This window comes from Varanus komodoensis, unplaced genomic scaffold (assembly GCF_004798865.1).
Source record: "Varanus komodoensis strain SLA01 unplaced genomic scaffold, ASM479886v1 scaffold10, whole genome shotgun sequence".
Lineage (NCBI taxonomy): Eukaryota > Metazoa > Chordata > Lepidosauria > Squamata > Varanidae > Varanus > Varanus komodoensis.
In genome coordinates, this window is record NW_025335269.1 from 19,439,233 (window position 1) to 19,459,393 (window position 20,161).

Consider the following 20,161-nt stretch of genomic DNA (forward strand, 5'->3'; position numbering starts at 1 on the left):
ATTATCATAACTACAGGGAAGGCTCTGTCCATAACCTCTTAACTTTATTTGAATGGTTAGAGTACATGCTTTGTATATATTTTGGGATTATGGCCATATGCATTATTTGAGAATTTATTATTTCTCCAAGTATCTTCATCAAATCCTCAACTGTCAATGTTAGCATATTGATTTGTTTTGCACATACAATATCATTCCCATTTTCATCCACAGGGAGAAACTGGGGATCATGGAGAAAAAGGAGAAAGGGGTTCCCATGGCCAGCGAGGAATGAGGGTTTGTCATTTATACTCACCTTACAGTTACGGTGCTTTAACTGAAAACAGAAGTTGCTCCAGACTTAAAGGGTGTGGTGAATGGGCCACAATAGTCAGGGCAGTATATACATTGAAGGATTCTTTAAATATCTCTAAATTCTGCTCCACATGAAACTGAATCTGGTGACCTGTACTGCATACACACATGCTAATACACAAGCACAGAAATGCATTGTAAGTGAATTCTTATCAGAAAGTAACCTCCCATTTGTACATGCATCTTTGCAGCCATGTGAGCTAGAAACTAAAAAAATGAAAACAAAGCTTCTCAGCATGGTGGATTCTATGTTTGGTACCAAAGTCTGCCTGTTTATGTGCTTGTGAGAAATCACAGAATATTTATATATATACATAATTGCTTTCAGACTCTTCCTCCTCAAGGAATAAAATTATGCTGATTATCTGCCTAGACATGAGTGGAAGTCCTTGAATTAAGGCATTCTGCTCTGTTACAGGGGTTTTATTGCAGCATCAGGAATTATTCTGCAATCAGCACTCTCCAAGTTTGGTGATGTTAATAATTTTCATCATGAAATGTGAGGCCTAGAGTAACTCCAGGATGTCCCCAGGAGATGCTAGCCCTTGCTTTGTATATTCTGAGGTTTATATTGAGCTAGTAAACCAGCAAAATTGCTAAGTCTTGGCATGCCAGAGGCCTTGGAACATATTAAGCAAGGACTTGCATGCTCCAAGGGGGCAACAGTATTGTTTGTGGATTCTGTTTTGCTCAAATCCCCATTATTTCTGGAGCAGACTTGGAATCCACTGCAGACATTTGGAACCTTAACATGTTTCTTTTTCTTTGCTCAAGAAAATTTCTTTACAACCTCTCTGTCATCATTTCTCTCTCTTAGCTACGACTGGTATGCATGCCAGATTCCCTTTCAAACAAGCTGCTGCAGTGCCCATCATGGCATGGAGTTTCATTAGGGTGAACTAGGCTTTACCCAAATAAAAGCCATTTATAATTTCTGCAACTCTAATGCTGCCAGCTGGCTAATACCAGCACAGCTTCCTTTGAATATTTTTATAATGCATTGCTCTGAAAACATAAGTTGCTTCAAGAAAAAATACAGAAATTATTCAAATACACATACACATAAAAGCAGAAACCTATAAAACAAAACAATTTGTGGCATGTAATTAAAAACAATACAACTCCAGTTGTCTACAGTATACTACACACAAACAAAAAAGGTGCACAGAGTTTCTGCAGGAGAAATGAATTCAGAAACTCCTGAAAATTCAGTCTCCAGGTCCATATGAGACCTCTTCTTCTACACACTGACGCCGAAGAGGATGCTCTTGCTGGAATTGCTGCTTGGGCTAGTAAAATTAGGGGCAGTGCCAGTTAATTGATTGACAGTGCCAGTTCTGCAGGCTCTCCCCTGGCTGGGTTGACTGAGTAGTTTGCCCTTCTACCTGTGATTGCATGGCAAGATCTTCACTAGGTTTACACAGGCATGGCCCTGTTTCTTCCTTCTGCCATTATCCTGGTCATTGCTGAAGCTCTGGAAAAGGAGCTGAAGTTGTTTAATACAGCCAGAGTAATGATTTGAAACATCAGACAGCAAAGTGGAAGGAGACATGAATGAGGGCCTGATTTTTCTGTCCTGAAGAAAAATAGCTTTATAGATTGTTTATTTAAGTATAAACAACCATTTGCAATACATGTCTACTGTGTAACTAGAAGGCACTATAAACCAAACAACTATAACTGAAATTCAGTGAGTTCAATGATATTGCTCATATCTTCTAGGGGGAAGAAGGACCACCTGGATATGGCAAACCAGGAATTAAAGGATCAAAGGTAATTATGTAAAATAATTGTGACTGAACATTCAGTTTTACTTTTATCCTATTTAAAAATTTACTTCAAATTAGTTAGTGACATGCAAATCTACAGTCTATTAAGTCTTACTAAAATAAAGGCAAGTATAAGATGTATAAAAGCAGAAAAAAGTGTTGTGTATGAATTCCTATGTAAAATTTTGATATAATGTAGCAATTCTAATCCCAAAGGGTACAAGTCTTAGTTCCAGTATTTTCAAAATAAATATGTGACTTAAAGGCTTATATCCTAAAAAGGATCTTTAAAGGGAATGCAGTTGAAGCTTTGATTGAGTGTCTGATCTTTTTTTCCTGGAGCCACTCTAGGAAAGTGGTGAAAAAGTGTGCTGCTTTTGAAACTAAACTGTGACTTGCTTACCTACCAGCAGGAGTTGCTGCAGAGCAAACATCAGTTTCCACATTGCACAGATTTTTGTTATTTGTGCATGAGACTTGTTTGTCTTGCAGCAATGATCTCCACATGTATGGAATAATATTTCACTTCCTACTTGTTCTGCAGGGATTCCTGTGCTCATATGATATAAATCATCTAGATATTACCCTCTGTTGGTCCATAGCAAATTATTTCCATGGCCCAGTCTCTCTGTGAATCTAAGCAAAAAAGAGGAAAAAGAAGGTGATAGACTTCAGGAAGCAGAGTGTTAAAAATTTAAATGCATTCTGTAATAGGCATGCAGGAGAATATTTTCACTCTTCCCTTATTTCATGTAGAAACTTGTACCAACAGGCACTTACAAATTACTCAGAAATTACTTTTCTGTTCATTTCCTTTTTCCATTCCCCAGAACCCCAGCTCTGAGTAATCAATCAGGATGATAAGGACATCATTTTTGGTGTTATTTCTAGAAGGTGTAGGCCTTTGTAGAACCAGTCAACTTCAGCCTCTTCAGCACCAGTGGTAGGGGCATAGACTTGGACTATTGTGATGTTGAATGGTTTTCCTTGGATTCGAACTGAGATCATTCTGTCATTTTGGAGATTGTATCCCAATACTGCTTTTCCTACTCTTTTATTGACTATGAAGGCTACTCCATTTCTTTTGAGGGATTCTTGCCCGCAGTAGAATACCTGATGGTCATCTGAATTAAATTTCCCCATTCCTGTCCATTTTAGTTCACTGATTCCTAAGATGTCGATGTTCACTCTTGTCGTCTCTTGTTTGACCACATCCAGCTTGCCTTGAATCATGGATCTTACATTCCAGGTTCCTATGGAGTATAGATCTTTGCAGCATTGGACTCTCCTTTCACCACCGGATACATCGGCAACTGAGTGTCCTTTCGGCTTTGACCCAGTCGCTTCATTCTTTCTGGTGCTACTAGTACTAGCCCTCCGCTCTTCCCCAGTAGCATATGGGACACCTTCCGACCTGAGGGGCTCATCTTCTGGCGTCATATCTTTTTGCCTTGTGGTACTGTCCATGGGGTTTTCATGGCGAAGATACTGGAGTGGGTTGCCATTTCCTTCCCCAGTGGATCACGTTTTGTCAGAGCTCTCTGCTATGACCTGTCCATCTTGGGTGGCCCTGCACGGCATAACTCATAGCTTCATTGAGCTATGCAAGCCCCTTCGCCACGACAAGGCAGTAATCCATGAAGGAGATGTACATTTTAAGAGAAGTGAAATATACTAATGAGGACAGACTACGCTCCTTTCCTCCTACCCAGGAGTCACAGGATGTTGAATACAGTTGTCTGGCTTGTCTTGATTTTGTTTTAAGTGAAAATGAGCAGATGCCTCCTAGGCTCCAAACTCTTGCTATATCTTAGGCACACACAATCTCTGAACCTCATTTATGCATACCCTTAGGTGTGATAAATTCTTGTAGGCTGCATACTCCTTTGAAGTTCAAGATTAGCAGACTGGAGGAAAAATGCTTCTGCTCCTAATTAACCTCCCTCACTTGCTCAGCCCCCTTTTTCAGCTATACTTTTGTTAGCCTACTAAGGTTTTATTTACTAGGGTGATTAATCAGTCTGCCATATTTAGTGCTTATTTTTGCATATGCCAGATTTTATGTCTCACGTCTGTGACCCTAAAGTATACTTTTCTTGTCAAATAAATAACAGGAAGTGTGTTTGGGTGTAATTATGGCATATCTAATTACATTACAGGGAGAAGAAGGTTTCCCAGGGAGCTTTGGAGTTCAGGTACCCTCATGCATACACTATGAAGTCAACTCTCATGAAGGGATAAATTCTCAGTGTAGTCCTTGTGGGCATGTCTGTTAATAAATGGAATGAGTTGTGTGCACTCTAATTTTCAGTTTATAGCTTTGCCATAGAAAAGAAAGAGGCAGAGTAATGCCAGGGTTCTCATGGAGAACGTTCAGCAGTGGCTTTCAGTGGGTTTAAAACTGGAGCTCAAGCTGTGCTGCTCTATTTTTGGTTTCCGATCTCTGTGTTTACCACATGATTTCTAAATGTGTTTGAAGTGCTTCAAAATCCATCTTTGTGCCTAAAGAAAAATCGTATTGGCATATTGGAAAGTGGAGTCTCTGAAGCAGTCCAACTGGCCTGACTGACTAGTCTAGATTGAGCTAGTTGAAAGGGAAGCTTCTGGAATGGGTTGTCAGCCTCAAGTTATGTGATTTTTTATGGCTTATGAACATTCAGAGGCATCAACATTCAGAGAATGTCATTTTGATTCCTGACTGTAGGCAAACATGTTTAAAATGTAGCTTGCTTATGCTGTAGTCTCAAAGAAGCTGAGGAATCCTTAGGAACTTTTGAAAGGTGATACTGGCCATCTTTGATCATTTGCCTTTCCAGAATTCAAGACAGACTGCATTTTTCCCCTTTTACTTGTTCTGTTAATGTCCTGAAAGTCAAGCTCCTAAGAACTTCACACTTGCAAACGCTGCAATGAGTGTTGTGTTGCTGTTCTCTGCAGAAATTGCCAAGCAATGCGTGTTGGTTGGTGTTCTTTGTGTCATTCAGCTGCAATCTTTCTGAATTTATGACTGAAAACTTTATTGGAGCTTTTTGTGCATCTCTTATTTATGACAACACCGTAACTAGGCATATCATGGGAAGTTGAATTAACAGGGTGGTTTACTTTTTGCATTCTTCACATTTATTTCTTTGCTACATTTTTAAACCTATGCTTTATAATCAATTCAACAGGGTATACCTGGAGACAAAGGTATTCCTGGGGAACCTGGCCAAAAAGGGAGCCGAGGAAGAATGGTATTGTGACCACTAATTTCTATGGATACTATTTTAGTGTTATTGGCTTGGTTAGTGATTACCAGGTCTTCCAGTAGCATCATATTTATATTTTGCCTCCTGAGAAGATAGAAATAAGCCTTAAATTATTCAGTCCCTCCTTAATTGTTTCTAAAGAATATGTGGCATTTTGGCAATTAGATTTTTAAAACCAGTATTACATTTGTAATTATGATTTATGTGATGGCTCATAGTAAACTTTACATATATTTTAAAACTGCAACATAAAGCATAACAAAGCTATCAAGAGGCAATTGCAAGAACAGAACAATTGAACTCAGAATATAAGCAGCTTGGCCGAACATAAAGTTACAAATTCTGCAGAAATTACCTTGAAGAGGAAAAGCCTTGCACTTCAATATTGGGAGGGTTGCATAAAGGCTGGTATTTTCAAGAAGCCTGTTCCATAAGCTTGGGGGCACAATGGTATAGGTTATGCTTTGTCCAAACACAGGTCTGAAATCTCTCAGGAGGGGCTTATTTTAGATCATCTCAATGGCTGTGAAGGCTAATAGGAAGATCTAAAACCAGAGTAGACAGCCAAAGCATAGGGATTATAGGTTTCCAGCTTTTGCTGAGATTGCTGTAACAGAAAAATCACACGATGCAAAAAATGGCAGAGTTCTCTACTACGTGCACAGACATCCAACCATCCTGTGCTGTTCTGTTCTGTAGTGAAGGGCTGACTGTGGCCAAAGAAAGCATTCAGGTTTGGCAACTTGAAACCAAGAAACAAGAACTGGAAAACTCTCTCTCTTTCGATGTATAACAGTACTTGTTCTTACACTTTTCTTATTCACATTTTCCTCTTCATAGTTCTTCTTGTGCCATACTAATTGGCTGCTGTTTTAATGCTGGGAGGCTGCTTGTCCCCCATGGATTTTAGGGAATATATGAATATAGTTTTTTGTATTTGTTATTGAAACACATAAGATATTTATTGTTTCCAGGGCATTCCAGGACTGAAGGGTGAAACAGGTGATCCAGGAATAAGAGGCTATCCAGGATATCCAGTATGTAGCAATCTCATCACATCTTTTTTTTTAATTCTACTTCTAGAGTAACTTAGATTTCCAATGTCATCTTTGTTCCTGGACAAAAAGTCTATGAAGTTTCTGAGAGCCAGTGTGGTGTAGTGGTTAAGAGCATGGGACTGGGACTCAGATGATCTGGGTTCTAGTCCCCGCTCAGCCATGGAGCCAACTGGGTGACTTTGGGCCAGTCACAGACTCTCAGCCCAATCTACCTCACACGGTTGTTGTTGTGAGGATAAGATGGAGGAGGAGATGTAAGCTGCCTTGAGCCCTTTGTAGGAAAAAGGCAGGATATAAATCAAAAAATAATAAATAAATAAATAAATAAATAAATAAATAAATAAATAAAGTTGTCTGTACTGTTAGTCAAATCATGTTCCGATCTGCAGCCAAGATGGAGTCATTCCTGCAATCATTCATGCTTAAGGGGTTCAGGTGCAAAGGGGGACAGGGCTCCCGCAGTATGTATACAAGAGATGGCCAGTGAACATAGGCACTGTTTTTCCCAGGAATGCTCTGGAGAATTATGCTCTGTCATGATACACTGTAGTTCCTACTGGGGCATTCCATTCCAGGATTGCTGCCAGGACAAGTAATTGGCTGTGTTCACACAGCACTACAAGCAACGGGGGGGGGGGGGGTTGCACAATGCCTGCCATGGCATGTCCACCATGCCATCTGAACCCCATCGTGTTATTTCAGCATGGCTTGTTTGGTTTTTAGAAATCATGAACAGAAACAATGGTTTGTTCTATGGTTCCTCCGTACCATGATGACTTCTTGTGTTGTCTGAACCATTGTGGTGCCAAACCCTGAACCAAAGCCCATTAATGTTCTTGCCAAGACAGTACCATTGACAGCTGCTTCTTTATGTTACTGCCAGAGTCACACTTCTCCTTCTTTAGGGCAGTAGTGGGAGGTCCGCGGGCTGGCACCGGAAAAGAGCAGCACTGCCCAGCTGGTTCCCCTGAAACCTCCCCTCCATGCGAGCTGGGGGCAAGAAACTGCTTTGTGGTGGCAAGTCCAGTCACGGGCTGTGCATCCCAGGGAACTCCCTGTCTGCTGCCCCCCTAGCTTGCCAGAGAGAAGCTGCTCTCTCAGGTGAGCAGGAGGGGCAAAAATCAGCTGGCTCTCTGTACCTCAGCTTCAGAGATAAGGGCACTCCAAAAAAATCTTGCTAAATACTTCCCCCAACATTCACGGTGGGTGAAGCCCTATAGTATAGTAAAGGAAGGTAATAGCTGGTCCAGTTTACCTTCAAAGAGATTCAGATGGCACTGACTGAACAAGTTTTCCAGTGCCAGGTAAAGGCAATTTCATTTCCTTCAGCTTTAAATGGATGGTTGACCTTATTCATGCTCTTCCATAGCGTTGTTTTCATCTTTGTTGCTTGGTTTTTCATATTCATGAATTAAGTTCTAATTGCTGAATTTTACATTTTGTATTGTTAGAAGCCTTTGCTGAAAGATTGCATTAAAATGTTTAAATAAAATATAACACCACTATCCATTTTGCCATTAGGTAAGAAATGATTGTTAAGTCCATATCAAACCAGATTAAGATTACAATCCATTAAAACATGCTTTTGTGCAGGCTGTATGAAATAAATCCGAGTTGCACAGAAGAATGAAATGTACCTTAAGACTGTAGTGTAGATTCTTTGGTGTTTTGTTTTTTTGTAAAATGTGCAAACATGTACTCTGGTTAATTGGTTTGTGGATGAAGCTTCAGAAGATATTGCCAGTTATCCATATATCCTCAGGCTATGCTGTCCATCATTTAGGGATTCCTTTCATGGGGATGTGCATTTGTTTTATATAAGTGGAATGTGTGCCATATGGCAATCTATGCTGTGAATCCTACTTCACTGAATGAACCAAGGTGACTGACTCCAGGTTATGTCTGGCTGGGAACCACTTTTTTACGTCACTGTTTGTGAGATATGAAACATCTCACCTACTTAAAAACACACTGACACATTGTGGTTTTCTGATTTTTTTAACCATGGCTAAGTGATTGGGAGCACTCCACAGGTTCAGCTACTCCATTGCCCTTCATTCTTCTCTCCTACAGGAATTCTCCCACCTTCCATTTTTGGCATTATGTATGGTGTATCATTATACCTTCACTGAAGTTAATGTTAATTATAGTTAGCTCAAAACTATTTGCTTGCCAATTAATTGGAGGCTTTAGAAAATAAATCACATGGTTTTTACATCAATCCGTCATTCAGTCGGTCAATCCAGTGTGACGGCTCTATTTTAATTTGGGGTTTGAAGCTGGTTCACTTAATAGATGTCTCACTGACACTAAACATGCTTAGTATTAAATTGAGTGCAGGCATACAGCTACACCATTGAGAATCCTGAGGAAAATAGTGGGGCGCAGAATTTGCGTAGGTTAGAGAAGAAGATAAGTGTGTCTTGGAGTATGCAAATTCCTGAGCTCTTTGCCATTGGTAAGATCGGAAAATGATGATTCCTTATTTGTATTCTAACCTCTTTGATGGCACCTCAGCCAACCATAATCCTGTTGGTCTGTTGTGAGATTTTCAAACCAGCCAGACCCATCATTTTCTCTAACTCCAGTCTCATTCCTCTAGGGATCAAAAGGAGCAAAGGGACTTCCATTTTTTGAGGTATGTATACCTGCTATACGTTATTTATGGCACATCTCACAGTTCCTTTGAGGAGCTCCGAGTGACATATATGATTCTTCCCCTTTTTAATCTCGACTGTCATGAGTGGTAGAAGAGCCTGAGTGATGGTAGCTGACCTCGGGGTTACTGAATGAATTTCCTTGCTGAAGGTGGGTTTCACCTCTCCTACCTCAGCATTCCTGTACCATTGCACCATGCTGGCTCTCATTAAGACTGTTGCTAATGTCTGTTCAAAAATAGATCACTTTATTTGCTAAAAAAATAACATTTTTTCCACTTTGCATTATTTTCTCCAGCCCTGTGATGTCATTAAATATGTGCGTGAACAAAGCCGTAAGTACCTAGTTTTGATTCTGTGATTCTGAAAAGCCAAAGCTAATGAGTTGAAATACAATCAAGGAAGGTGGGAAAATGTCCTGTATGGGAACAGGTTAACCTTCTGGCCATTGGAGCTGCAGGAACAAGGAAAGGTGGAGTTACAAACCTGAATTAGTTCCATCGGTAGATGATTCTTTGTCTAACACTGTAATAATACCATTTGAACCCCATCAGCTCACAGCAGCAAAGCAAGTTGTAGAAACACCTACACCACACATTTCCACAGCATCCCTAGAAACTGAACCATCCTAAGCCATGAAACCAATGCAAATTCTTCCCTGTGCACAAGTGTGATGGAGCAATCCTATCCTGCCAGCACATATAAATTAAGGACAGAATCACACCATTATTCAACAGAAGATTCAATTAATTTAGTAGGGAGCTAAATCAAATTAGTACTGAAAGCACATTTGTTTGTATTTGTGATTCTTTTTGGTTCTGGGGTACTACTGTAGTAGGATATAAAGTGATCTTTCATTTTAACCATGTCTGGAAGCTTTGTTCATTGGATTATAGGTTATCATTGTAATTCCAGAATCTCAGAAAGGCACTTATATTAGGTTTTGGCGATATTTAAATATATTTACATTTTATCAATTGATACTCTTGTCACTCAACACTTGATTGTGCAACTAAAGATTATTTCAGACAGTTGGCAGCACCAATAAATATTAATAAATAGTTTTGTAGCAAAATTTGGAGATTGTCCCTTCCTCAAAGATTTTTTTTTATTTTGTGCATGTTTTGCACAGGATAGTTATCTAATTTTTGTAGGTTTGTGTGTAGCGGGAGGGATGTCAAATGTCTGATAGCTTACATTATTTATTAAAACCCCCATATTAATTGTTCTGGTAAAAGTATTATCAACTGTTTCTCCTGCACAATAACTTCTACTGCATATTTCTATTATGTATTCATTACTCACAGTTCAAAATTAAGAACTAGTTCAACTTCATACTGCATGGTAATAAACAACATACCATATAGAGGCTATCTTCTATATTTTGACCATTAATGCCTTTAAGAAAAGTACTTTGCTGTTTTAGAGTTTTTCAAGAAATACATATATAATATAATATAGTCTGGAATTATATGTCCTTTTCTTCCCCTTTTCATTTAGCTTGCTGGATAGGTGAGTATTTCTCTAGTTTTAATTTACAACATTTCATTAGCTTCTCCAAACCTTAGGGAAGATGTTAGGTGCAGGTGATATACCAATGTCAGTAGATGAATGCAATTACATTTTTACATAAGATGTAATCTAAAACTACATCTCAACTGGATAGCAAAGCAGAATTTCTACAGGCCTGCTTCTTTCCCATCCCAACAATGTGGTCATCATAAAATAAGTTCAGCTCATACAATAAGTTCAGCCCTGCTCTTCGGGACAAATAAGCCACTGGGTTCCATACATATTTCCTATAGATTTGATTACAACCCATTACAGGGGGTGTCATATTGTAAGGAAATGGAATGATTACAACTGAAATTTGGCGAAGATCTCATGAATCATGCCAGACTTGACAGATCACTATTTCCAAAATGGGTGTCCTTTTGCATGAAGACATGTTGGATACTGAAGAAACGGAAAGGACAATGCTGGTAGAGGGGATCCTTAGAGTTGGGTGGTGATCCCAAGATGTGCAGACAAATTTGAAAACAAGCAAACAAGATCCCAGTAATCATTCCCCATTTCAAAGTAGGAGTTGCTGGTTGCCATTGTGGCATCAGAGCAAGTGTCAACAGCAGTCCCCTCACTAAAATGGTTTCCTGTTATAACCATGATAAATTAAGGCACTTGACAAGCCCTGCCCCTGCCTTTCCCAGTTTTGGCCAGTTCATGCTCCTCCAAAGTCTTCTAGAAGAAGGAACTAAGGGAGCTATTTCAACAGGAATGGGGATATTGTTTTCCAAAAGATTTTAAAAATAAACAAAGTTTCTGACCACCATTTTCTATTTATATCCAGAGCCTCCTCAGTGGTAGTTTACTTGCTTTGCATGTAGAAGATCCTTCATTCAATACCCAGAATATTCAGGGCAGGATGAGAAATACGCTTGTCTGAAACCCTGGAGAGCTATGCTGCCATTCAGTGTAGACTGTATTGGACTAAATGGGCAAATTGCCTTGTTCACTATGAGGCAGCTTTCTATGTCCCTTCTAAATAATTTAGGATAATCAAATCCAAAATAATAGTACTTTTTTGGGGAAAGAATATTGTTAAACTTGATAATATTCTATTTGTAGCACCAGAATTAACCTGTTTGACTTGTTTAAAAATGGGTAAGATCCAATCTAAATTAAGCAATTTTTAAATTTCCCACAGATTTTAATGAGAGAATATGGATGCTTTAAGCATGTTAATGGATGCTTAACCTCCTATACATGATTCCTTAGAAGTAACTGCCATTGAATTCCCAGTGTTTACTGAAGGTTGCTGGTTACAGAATTGCAGCCTAAATATCTCCAATTTAAATACATAGTGGTTACAAGTCTTATATTTGCCTGGCTGGTGACATAAATGTATAAAATGTTTTTTAAAAAATTGTCATTACATAATTATTTTTGAATGATAACATTGCCCTGTCTTATATTTTAGGAAGAACTCAGTGCCCTGTATATCCCACCGAATTAGTGTTTGCCTTGGACTTATCTCAAGATACTACACCCCAGTCATTTGAACAAATGAGAGAGATCATCATAGCCATTGTGAACAATACCAGAATCAGAGAGAGCAATTGCCCAGTGGGAGCCAGAGTGGCCGTGGTGTCCTACAACTCCAATACCCACTATCTGATCCGCTTCTTAGATTTCCAGAGCAAAAACCAGTTGATCCAGGAGATCAATACTCTTTCCTACCAGAGATCTACAAGTGGAAGAGACCTTGGTGGGTCTATGAGGTTTGTTGCCAGGAATGTCTTCAAGAGAACTATGTCAGGTGCTAATGTGAGAAGGGTTGCTGTGTTTTTCAGCAATGGCCAATCTGACGATCCAAGTTCTATTGACACAGCGGTCCTGGAGTTCAGTGCCTTAGATATCCATCCAGTGGTCGTCGCTTTTAGGAACACCCCTCATGTCAACCGTGCTTTTGCGGTGAGAAACCGTCATTTTTTTCATATTCTGAATTGTCTCATTGAGCTTGTTAGAATGTTTGCAATATCAATTAGATTTTACAGAATTGTTTAGTATAACTGAGTAGATCATTTAATGAAACCAGAATTTAGCAAATTTGGAGACAACCCACCCAAGTGCAGACAGGCCTGAGGTGCTGCTGCCAGTGGGGCACTGCCACACCGGCAACCTTGACCAACATTCAGCAAATGAGCACAGACTGGAGACCTGGGGTGGGAAGCCTGACTGGGATGGTGCTGAATAGGGACATTATCATGGGTACGTTTATTACCGTCAACTAAACATGCTGACCTACAAAATGCCCCTTTTCTTACATCATGTGTCCCTCTGGTCAGTAATTGAGGTCATTTTTACTTCTTCCATTTCTCTCACGCTGACACATATCTCCTTTATGTTGGAACTTACAGGTCCTCCATATTTTAGGTAAAATAGGATCCTGTACAAGGGGTTGAGCTGCTGAATGCTGCAGCTGGTGGCGATGGGCTTTCCTTTCCTTGCTTACATTCAGGGCCTGGATTGGATAAACATGTTAGGCTTTTCCCCAACAGGCTTTGGTGCCCCGATACCTCAGCATTATGCATCTCATGTACGCTGGACAGCAGCAGGATTGCATCTGCCAAATTTCTTTGTAAATTCTAGTTAGCTTCATTGGAACCTTCAAACCAATTAGTTTAAACTTGGTCCCAAATCAGAATATGAGGTTCTAACCCAAAATTCAGAGAAAAATGGCTGTCTCCAGTTAAAAATGACTAGATGTTTGGCACTTAGGAAATCAACTGTTATGATGCCAATGGTATGGACTGGCTCTAAACTTCATTGGGCTCTATTGTATAAGGTTCTAAAAGACTAAGAGAATGTGATTGCACAAAATCTGCAAAATGAGCATCAATTCCTAGAAGTTACTACTACTCAAAATTTCCACACTGGACTCACAAAAGATACAAATGAAACTATAAATCTTACAATTTGTCTGCTCAGTTATTTTTTTTAACACGGCCACACATTTTCTTCTTTTAGATGGATACCACAAGACTGTTTCAAGTTATTAATCTTCAACAGGAGAGAGATTATGGTCCAGCCTTGGAAAGAATGCAGTCTTGTGTACTTTGCTATGGTAAGAGTATCTGAAAGAAACATGAGAATCAGCTCTTCAGTCATAGCTGCTCTTTGTGTTGTGCCATTACAATGACTTTGCATCCATTTTCAGACAAATGCGACCCAGATGAATCTTGCTTCCGTCATGAAACCTCCCCACCTCAGCCCTACATGGATGCCGCTTTCATTTTAGAAAGCTCACGGAGAATAAGCCCTGCTGAATTTAAGCAGCTGAAAGGTTTCCTAGGTGCAGCGATAGACAACTTTGACATTTCTGCTAAACCAGACACCTCTTTGGAAGGTGACAGGGTGGCTGTGGTGAGCCACACTCCACTAAATTTCAGACCTCAGACCCACATGCATCCAGCTAAAATTGAATTTGACTTTGTGGCTTTTAGAAGTAAAGGACGAATGAAGAGGCACATCCAGGAGTCTCTCCAGCCGCTGAATGGATCAGCCGCCATTGGCCATGCCATACAGTGGACAATCAGCAACGTATTTTCAGTAGCACGCAACCAGAGGAAATCGAAGGCTATTTTTGTTATATCTGCTGGAAGAACGAGTCAGTGGGACAAGGGGGTGCTGAGCGACGCATCCCTGAGAGCCAAGTGCCAGGGCTATGCTTTCTTCGTGCTCTCCTTGGGGCGTGAGTATGATCACACAGAACTTGAGCAACTGGCGAGCTTCCCCCTGGAGCAGCACTTGTTACAGCTTGGCCGAAATCACAAGGCCGAGCTTGGCTATGCCGTGAATTTTTTGAAACCGTTTGTACATCTCCTCAAGGGTAAGTTGGCAAATATACCTGGCCTTGTGATCTAGGAGCTAATTTGAAAATTTCACAGTGACAGCATTTATTATTTAAGATTTTAAATAATATTTGAATAATATTTAATTAATTAATATTTGCTAATAGTATTTCAGTTCCAATGAAATCTGAGTCATGCTGTTCCTGAAATATACATTGAATGAGCCCTTCCTTATAATTTAAAGCCTTTTTTTGAATGTCTGGACTAGTTAATTTCAGTGCCACAAGCCTAGAGATTATGGTTACTATGCTTTGATAACATTTGTTATACTATCATGAAATCGCACTACTGGTAAATTACGGAGCCTTCTGCATGTCCAGGACTGTGAGTATCTTACAGGCCAAATAAAAAGTAGGTGTGTGAATCCCCACAGTTTGATGTATTTCATTTTGATTTCCAATGGCATTTAATCATATAAAGGTAGATGTTGTTAGTGATACAAACTTCCAAATTTAACATTTGACACCTTAATTTAAATAATCTCAGTTGGCAAAGGCTGAGAAAGACCAGTGTTTGAGAAACTGGAGAATCACTGCCTTTGGAGTACACAGTACTAGGCTGGTTCTACCAGTATAACAACCGTTTATATTTAGACATGGGCTAAGGAAGGGGCTTTAGGTAAAAGAATGAAAGATGACCTGTCCTTTCAATCATAGTCAAGAGTGAGCAGTTCACTTGTGGACAGTGTAGTTCTAGTTTGGGATATCATTTACCAGAGTAGTACCATTTATCTTGACAGCTAACGTCAACAACTATCCAGAAGTACATCTTAAGACGAGATGTGCAGAAATCAACACCCGGATGCCTATGTATGTCCCACAGTATCAAATACCCATGTGAGTTTTTTCCAGAAAGTATTTCCAGAAAATGAAGGCCTGCTGCAAGTGAACAAATACATGAAGGCAATATTGTTGGGTTGGGATTTTTACAGGTACATGCACACACGCGAACTGCGGCTTTATGAGAAGCTGGGCCATACTAGGCTATCTTCAAGCAAAGATATTTGGACTTGATGTATGAATCAGCTAAGGCATCATTTGTCTTGCAAACGCTAATCTAAGAGGAATAAATCTTTCATCACGTTGGAAGAATGCCTCTGAGACATAGGCAGCGGCCTAATTAACAGCATTACAAGCAACAGTACACTCTTAGCAACCCAGCCGCTTACTCCAGCATGAAAACAGTGTGGCTCAGCTGGGATGCTGTGTAGTCCCAACACACAAGCCAAGGTGGAGACAGAAATGCTATAAAAATAGCAGAGCCCTGCCAACCACATTCGTGGCAGCACTGCCAGTTCCCAGCAATCACGGAGCAGCATGCTGATGACAATCCCCCATCAGCTTCCTCTGGAGGGAGGGAGCCAATCTTCACCTGGAAATGGGGGTGCAGTGGACAACATCGCCTCTTCCCACTACAGCTGCAGGTCCAAAAGTTCGCATGGCAATGGCCATGCATACACAGCTAACGTTCCTTTATGGCTTGCTTCTACTCCAGTGCTTTTCTTCAATACTAATATAGATCTGTAAAGGGCACCTAATAAGGGGAAAGTTGTTTTCCTCACCTTACCCCACCCTTGATTACATCTAATTTACCCCACCCTTGATTACTAGAGCTAATTTATGAAAACGATGCTTAAAGAAACAAAATAACCATAAAATGCATTGCCTTTTTAAACATTCCATGGCCGCCGGCCTTAAGAAGAAATCAAATTCAGTGTAAACTGGGGTTGTTATGCCTAAGGATTGTGAAGCCTGGGACAGAAATGGGGCTTTTCCTTCCATTCATTCATGCCTTCACCAGGGCATTTACCATCACCAGCATCTTTGTCTGTCTGTATGCTGGGCCACCAGTGTGCTTTCCACTTGGTCTATAACATGCTTTGTTTCACTTGGTTTCACATTGTTTGGATGTGTTGCTTGAATGGCACCTTACCAAAAGTAATCCAGCGCTTGAAAGCTACTTTCTTAATCCAGCTCTTTAAACTTGCACAATGCAGAGAAGGGTCACAGGTGTTTGCCATCTTGGTTTGTCCCTGTGCCATGCACATCTTAATCTGTTACATAACTATCTGTCATGCTGTTTGCAAAGATGCAGTAACCCATTAAAGCGAGAAAGCTTGCAAGTCCACAGAAGAGCAGCCTCAATTGCACTAGTCATGGCTTCTCGTCTTGCCTGGAGGCTTCTCATTTGATCTGCACATGCTGGGACGTCGGGTGTCCATTCTCTTTTTCCACATTTCCATTTCTTGCCAGCTCTGCATGAGAGCGGAGGTGACTGCAACATCAGAACAATAGCAATGATTACTACTCAAAAGTTGGAGATAAACTCCAGCTGTTGTGAAACAGTAGCAGTTCTGACCTTCTGACCTTGCCCATTTACTTAAACCTGATTGTGTGCACTACATGAAAAAAGCATGGGGGAATAGGAAGAACTTCTAGTCCAATACTGGAGGGAGACCTACTGCCTGAAAGCAATTCTGTTCATCGTCTGCACTGCACTAGCACATGTATATGCACTGATCCCAGGTTCTATTTTGTTGCCTTATAACTAGTTCTCCAGAGGGAAGCAAGACTGTATCAAGAGGAGATGAGGCTGTAAATATGGAGTACCTACTAAGTGATTCTAGCCCCCCTGGACATGTCGTCAGCAATGCATAACAGACTTTCGTAAGTAGAATTCCATAACAGGATACCTTGTGGAAAATACAATTAAAAATATCAAATGGCATTATTCTGCCACTTGCTGCTTTCTCCCCTCCACACGTGGGATTTTCCTGCTGTTGACTTCCCTCCCGTCAGCCCCCATTCTTTGCGTAAAGAGCTTTCTGTGCTCAGCATAGACTGGATCAGGACCCTCAAGTCATACGAATAATAATGAGCACAGGTAATTGGACAATTGATTCAGAACCCAACAGGGGCTACATGGTTCCTCAAGGGGGAGGGGGTACAGTAAGGATGCACAACTGGTCCTCAAAGGTTTTCACTGCAGATCCCTCTGGGTTCCCTGAGCCCCTCGCCTGCTACCAGATTCCTTTCCCCAGCAAACCTGATACAAATGGTTATTTCCCAGCTGGTACCCCAACAAGGAGGAAAGAGCAGTATGAATCACAATTGTTGGGGTAGAATGTGGAAAAGATTCTTCATTCCCTTCTCCAGCAATCTATACCAGAATCCCTGGGCGGGGGGTGTATGTGCACATGAACTTTCTAACCCCCAAGCCAAGCTCGGGGCCACCCACCCACCCCGGGAACTCCAGGCATAATTTAACAGTGGTAATTTTGACAAGAGTGGAACCCACTACATTTGCACTGCACCTCCATTCTGGGATCCATGTAGATATAGACCACTTATCCCTCCCCCTGCCCAAATTCACACTGATTCCCTGGCCCATCTTAGAATCATTTAAATACAAACTAAGGCGAGATAGACTTCTGGCAGTGTCCTATGCCCACCATCACAACAAGGTAGACAAATCTGCTGGTTGTGCAGCCATCTGCATCCTGACCACAGGGATCCAGAGGGCACAGAAGTCATAACCCGGCTGACCATTCAGAATATCAAGGCAAATCCCAATAGGTCACTGTTTACAGGCTGACAACACTGGATGTCTAGGCCCACTGAACCAAAAGTTGTCAGTGTCATCAGGTATGAAAGAAGGCCAACAAATGTCTGTAAAAGACCTGCTGTTTGGAGACAGGAGAAAGACCCAAAAGGCCCAATGAGCATAGCTATTTCCCATGTCCTGCCTGGATAGTTATAAACATCCCAGTTTTCCTTTGTCAAGAGGCCGACCTTTCCCATGTTGTGATCATCCCATACAATCTCTGTACATCATCCTAGTTATATAGAATCACCATGTGGTTATCACTACAAATAAACATTTCTGCTTGATCCTTATATAATGCTTATATAAAAAACACAAGCAAAACCTATCACCTTGGATGGTGGCCCCTATTTCACTAATTCATCATTCAGGTCATGCTACAGACTATCCTAACACAGTTCCAGAAATCTAAATATGAGAGTAAAACTTTTCATTTTCCTTAATATTATTTCTGTTCATTTTCAGGTATTTGAAAATTACCAAAATGAGCTGGCTATACAGCCTCTAGAAGTCTTGCCAAGGAGTATTTCACTGTCATCATTTCTGCTTCATTTGTCCAATCTAACAAATCTCTATGAAAACAAGAGTTTTCTCAAAGTTCTGATGACAATTTTGCAGTGGTGAGGGACAGAATTTTGAAAGGCAGAATGAAGAATGAATGCATTAGAAGATTTTCATCTGTGGCTCCACCTACTGCTTTCAAAAAAGAGGGAAATCATGAAATATAGAAGGCTACAAACCATAATACTGGTGTTCTGCTTTCAATGGCTTTCACCATGTTCAGCCTAATAAATATACTTGGGACGTGATACATGTTGTAGCTAGGAGCTTGTGGCCATGTCCAGGGCTATTGTTCAACCTCACAAATGCCTCATCACTGATATCCCAATTCCATTTTAATTATTTTTAAAAGTATATTTTGTTTCCTAACTCTCTTTTTTAATATCCTTTATAGTTGTGCTTGCTGTTGATTGTCTAATGAAGTTCTGGGACACCAGTGCTAAAAAACTGGTGCACCTTTGCAACACTCCTCAGAATCTGGAGACTCTAACATACTATACCAGACCTTCTCAATAGGCCCAGAATAGATGCATGAACACATGAGAAATTCTGTTGGAATCAAATGGGTGAAACAAAAAGAAACATACTCCTCCATTTCTGTGTCTTCAGTGATCTTCCTGTAATAGGTAGCTAGAACTTGTAGCAACAGTTTAGGATCTCTTACTCTAAATCCCAGAAACAATAAAGAATAAAGTTAATAATGCACAATAAATAACTTTAGGTTAAAATCCCTTCTGCCTTTATAATAAAATTGTTGCTTTTATACGATCAGGGCTTTTTTTGTCATAGAATGCACCGGAACAGCGTTCTGGCACCGTTTTTTAGCAGATCAGCAGCAAACATCATTAACATAGTGCCTGCAGGCTGCTATTGTGTCTGCTATCTGCTATCTGATAGTGAGAGATAGCTGCTTGGGAGCTGCTCACTGCTCAGCTTGGGATTGGTGTTCCGGCACCTTTTTTTTTTTTCTTTTTTTACAAAAAAAGCACTGGAACAACTATATGAAGCACATCAAGTCACTATCTAGGTTGACCTCATCTTTCACAATGAAATCTCAGTGCTTCCAAAAAATCACTTCTAAAGGGTATTTGCACTATATTCTTTTTTTAAAGCCATGCAGTGCAATCTTATGCATATTTACTCAGATGTAAATCCCACTGTGTTAAATGCAGTTTTCTTGCAGGCATAGGATTGCAGCTTTATAGCAGAACCCAATAAATGTCTTCTCAGAAGCAGTGATGTGGGTTTTCAGGAAAATAATTGTGTAATTTAAATTGAAAAATGTTCAATTTGTATTGGAAATTTTTCAGCTTGGCAAATCACGAAAGAGTGATCTAATATTGTTTACAGAAAGTGAGCAAAATAAAGAACAAAGCTAAAAGAGTTTCCCATGTTAACTTGTTGTCTCAATATGTCATAAGGCTATATTATATAGATTTTTACTGAAATATTTATAAAAATTAAAAATAATAACATATCTTTCCCTTACTTAAATATAAG

General features: G+C 40.1%; 1 protein-coding gene across 4 annotated transcripts in view; it reads left to right on the forward strand.

Moving 5' to 3' along the window:
• Positions 1 to 19,525, forward strand: part of LOC123036443 (collagen alpha-6(VI) chain-like) — a 60,524-nt gene extending 40,999 nt beyond the window's left edge. For all 4 annotated transcript variants that reach the window (XM_044455698.1, XM_044455726.1, XM_044455706.1 and 1 more), the window contains 14 exons: positions 214 to 276; positions 2,077 to 2,127; positions 4,283 to 4,318; positions 5,294 to 5,356; positions 6,346 to 6,408; positions 9,032 to 9,067; positions 9,385 to 9,421; positions 10,587 to 10,598; positions 12,064 to 12,557; positions 13,614 to 13,710; positions 13,804 to 14,475; positions 15,237 to 15,333; positions 17,049 to 17,163; positions 18,566 to 19,525. In XM_044455698.1, the coding sequence (XP_044311633.1) occupies positions 214 to 276; positions 2,077 to 2,127; positions 4,283 to 4,318; positions 5,294 to 5,356; positions 6,346 to 6,408; positions 9,032 to 9,067; positions 9,385 to 9,421; positions 10,587 to 10,598; positions 12,064 to 12,557; positions 13,614 to 13,710; positions 13,804 to 14,475; positions 15,237 to 15,333; positions 17,049 to 17,154 (1,827 nt within the window). In that variant the 3' untranslated portion in view covers positions 17,155 to 17,163; positions 18,566 to 19,525. The remainder of the gene's footprint in view (positions 1 to 213; positions 277 to 2,076; positions 2,128 to 4,282; positions 4,319 to 5,293; positions 5,357 to 6,345; positions 6,409 to 9,031; positions 9,068 to 9,384; positions 9,422 to 10,586; positions 10,599 to 12,063; positions 12,558 to 13,613; positions 13,711 to 13,803; positions 14,476 to 15,236; positions 15,334 to 17,048; positions 17,164 to 18,565) is intronic.
• The last annotated feature ends 636 nt before the right edge of the window (positions 19,526 to 20,161 follow it).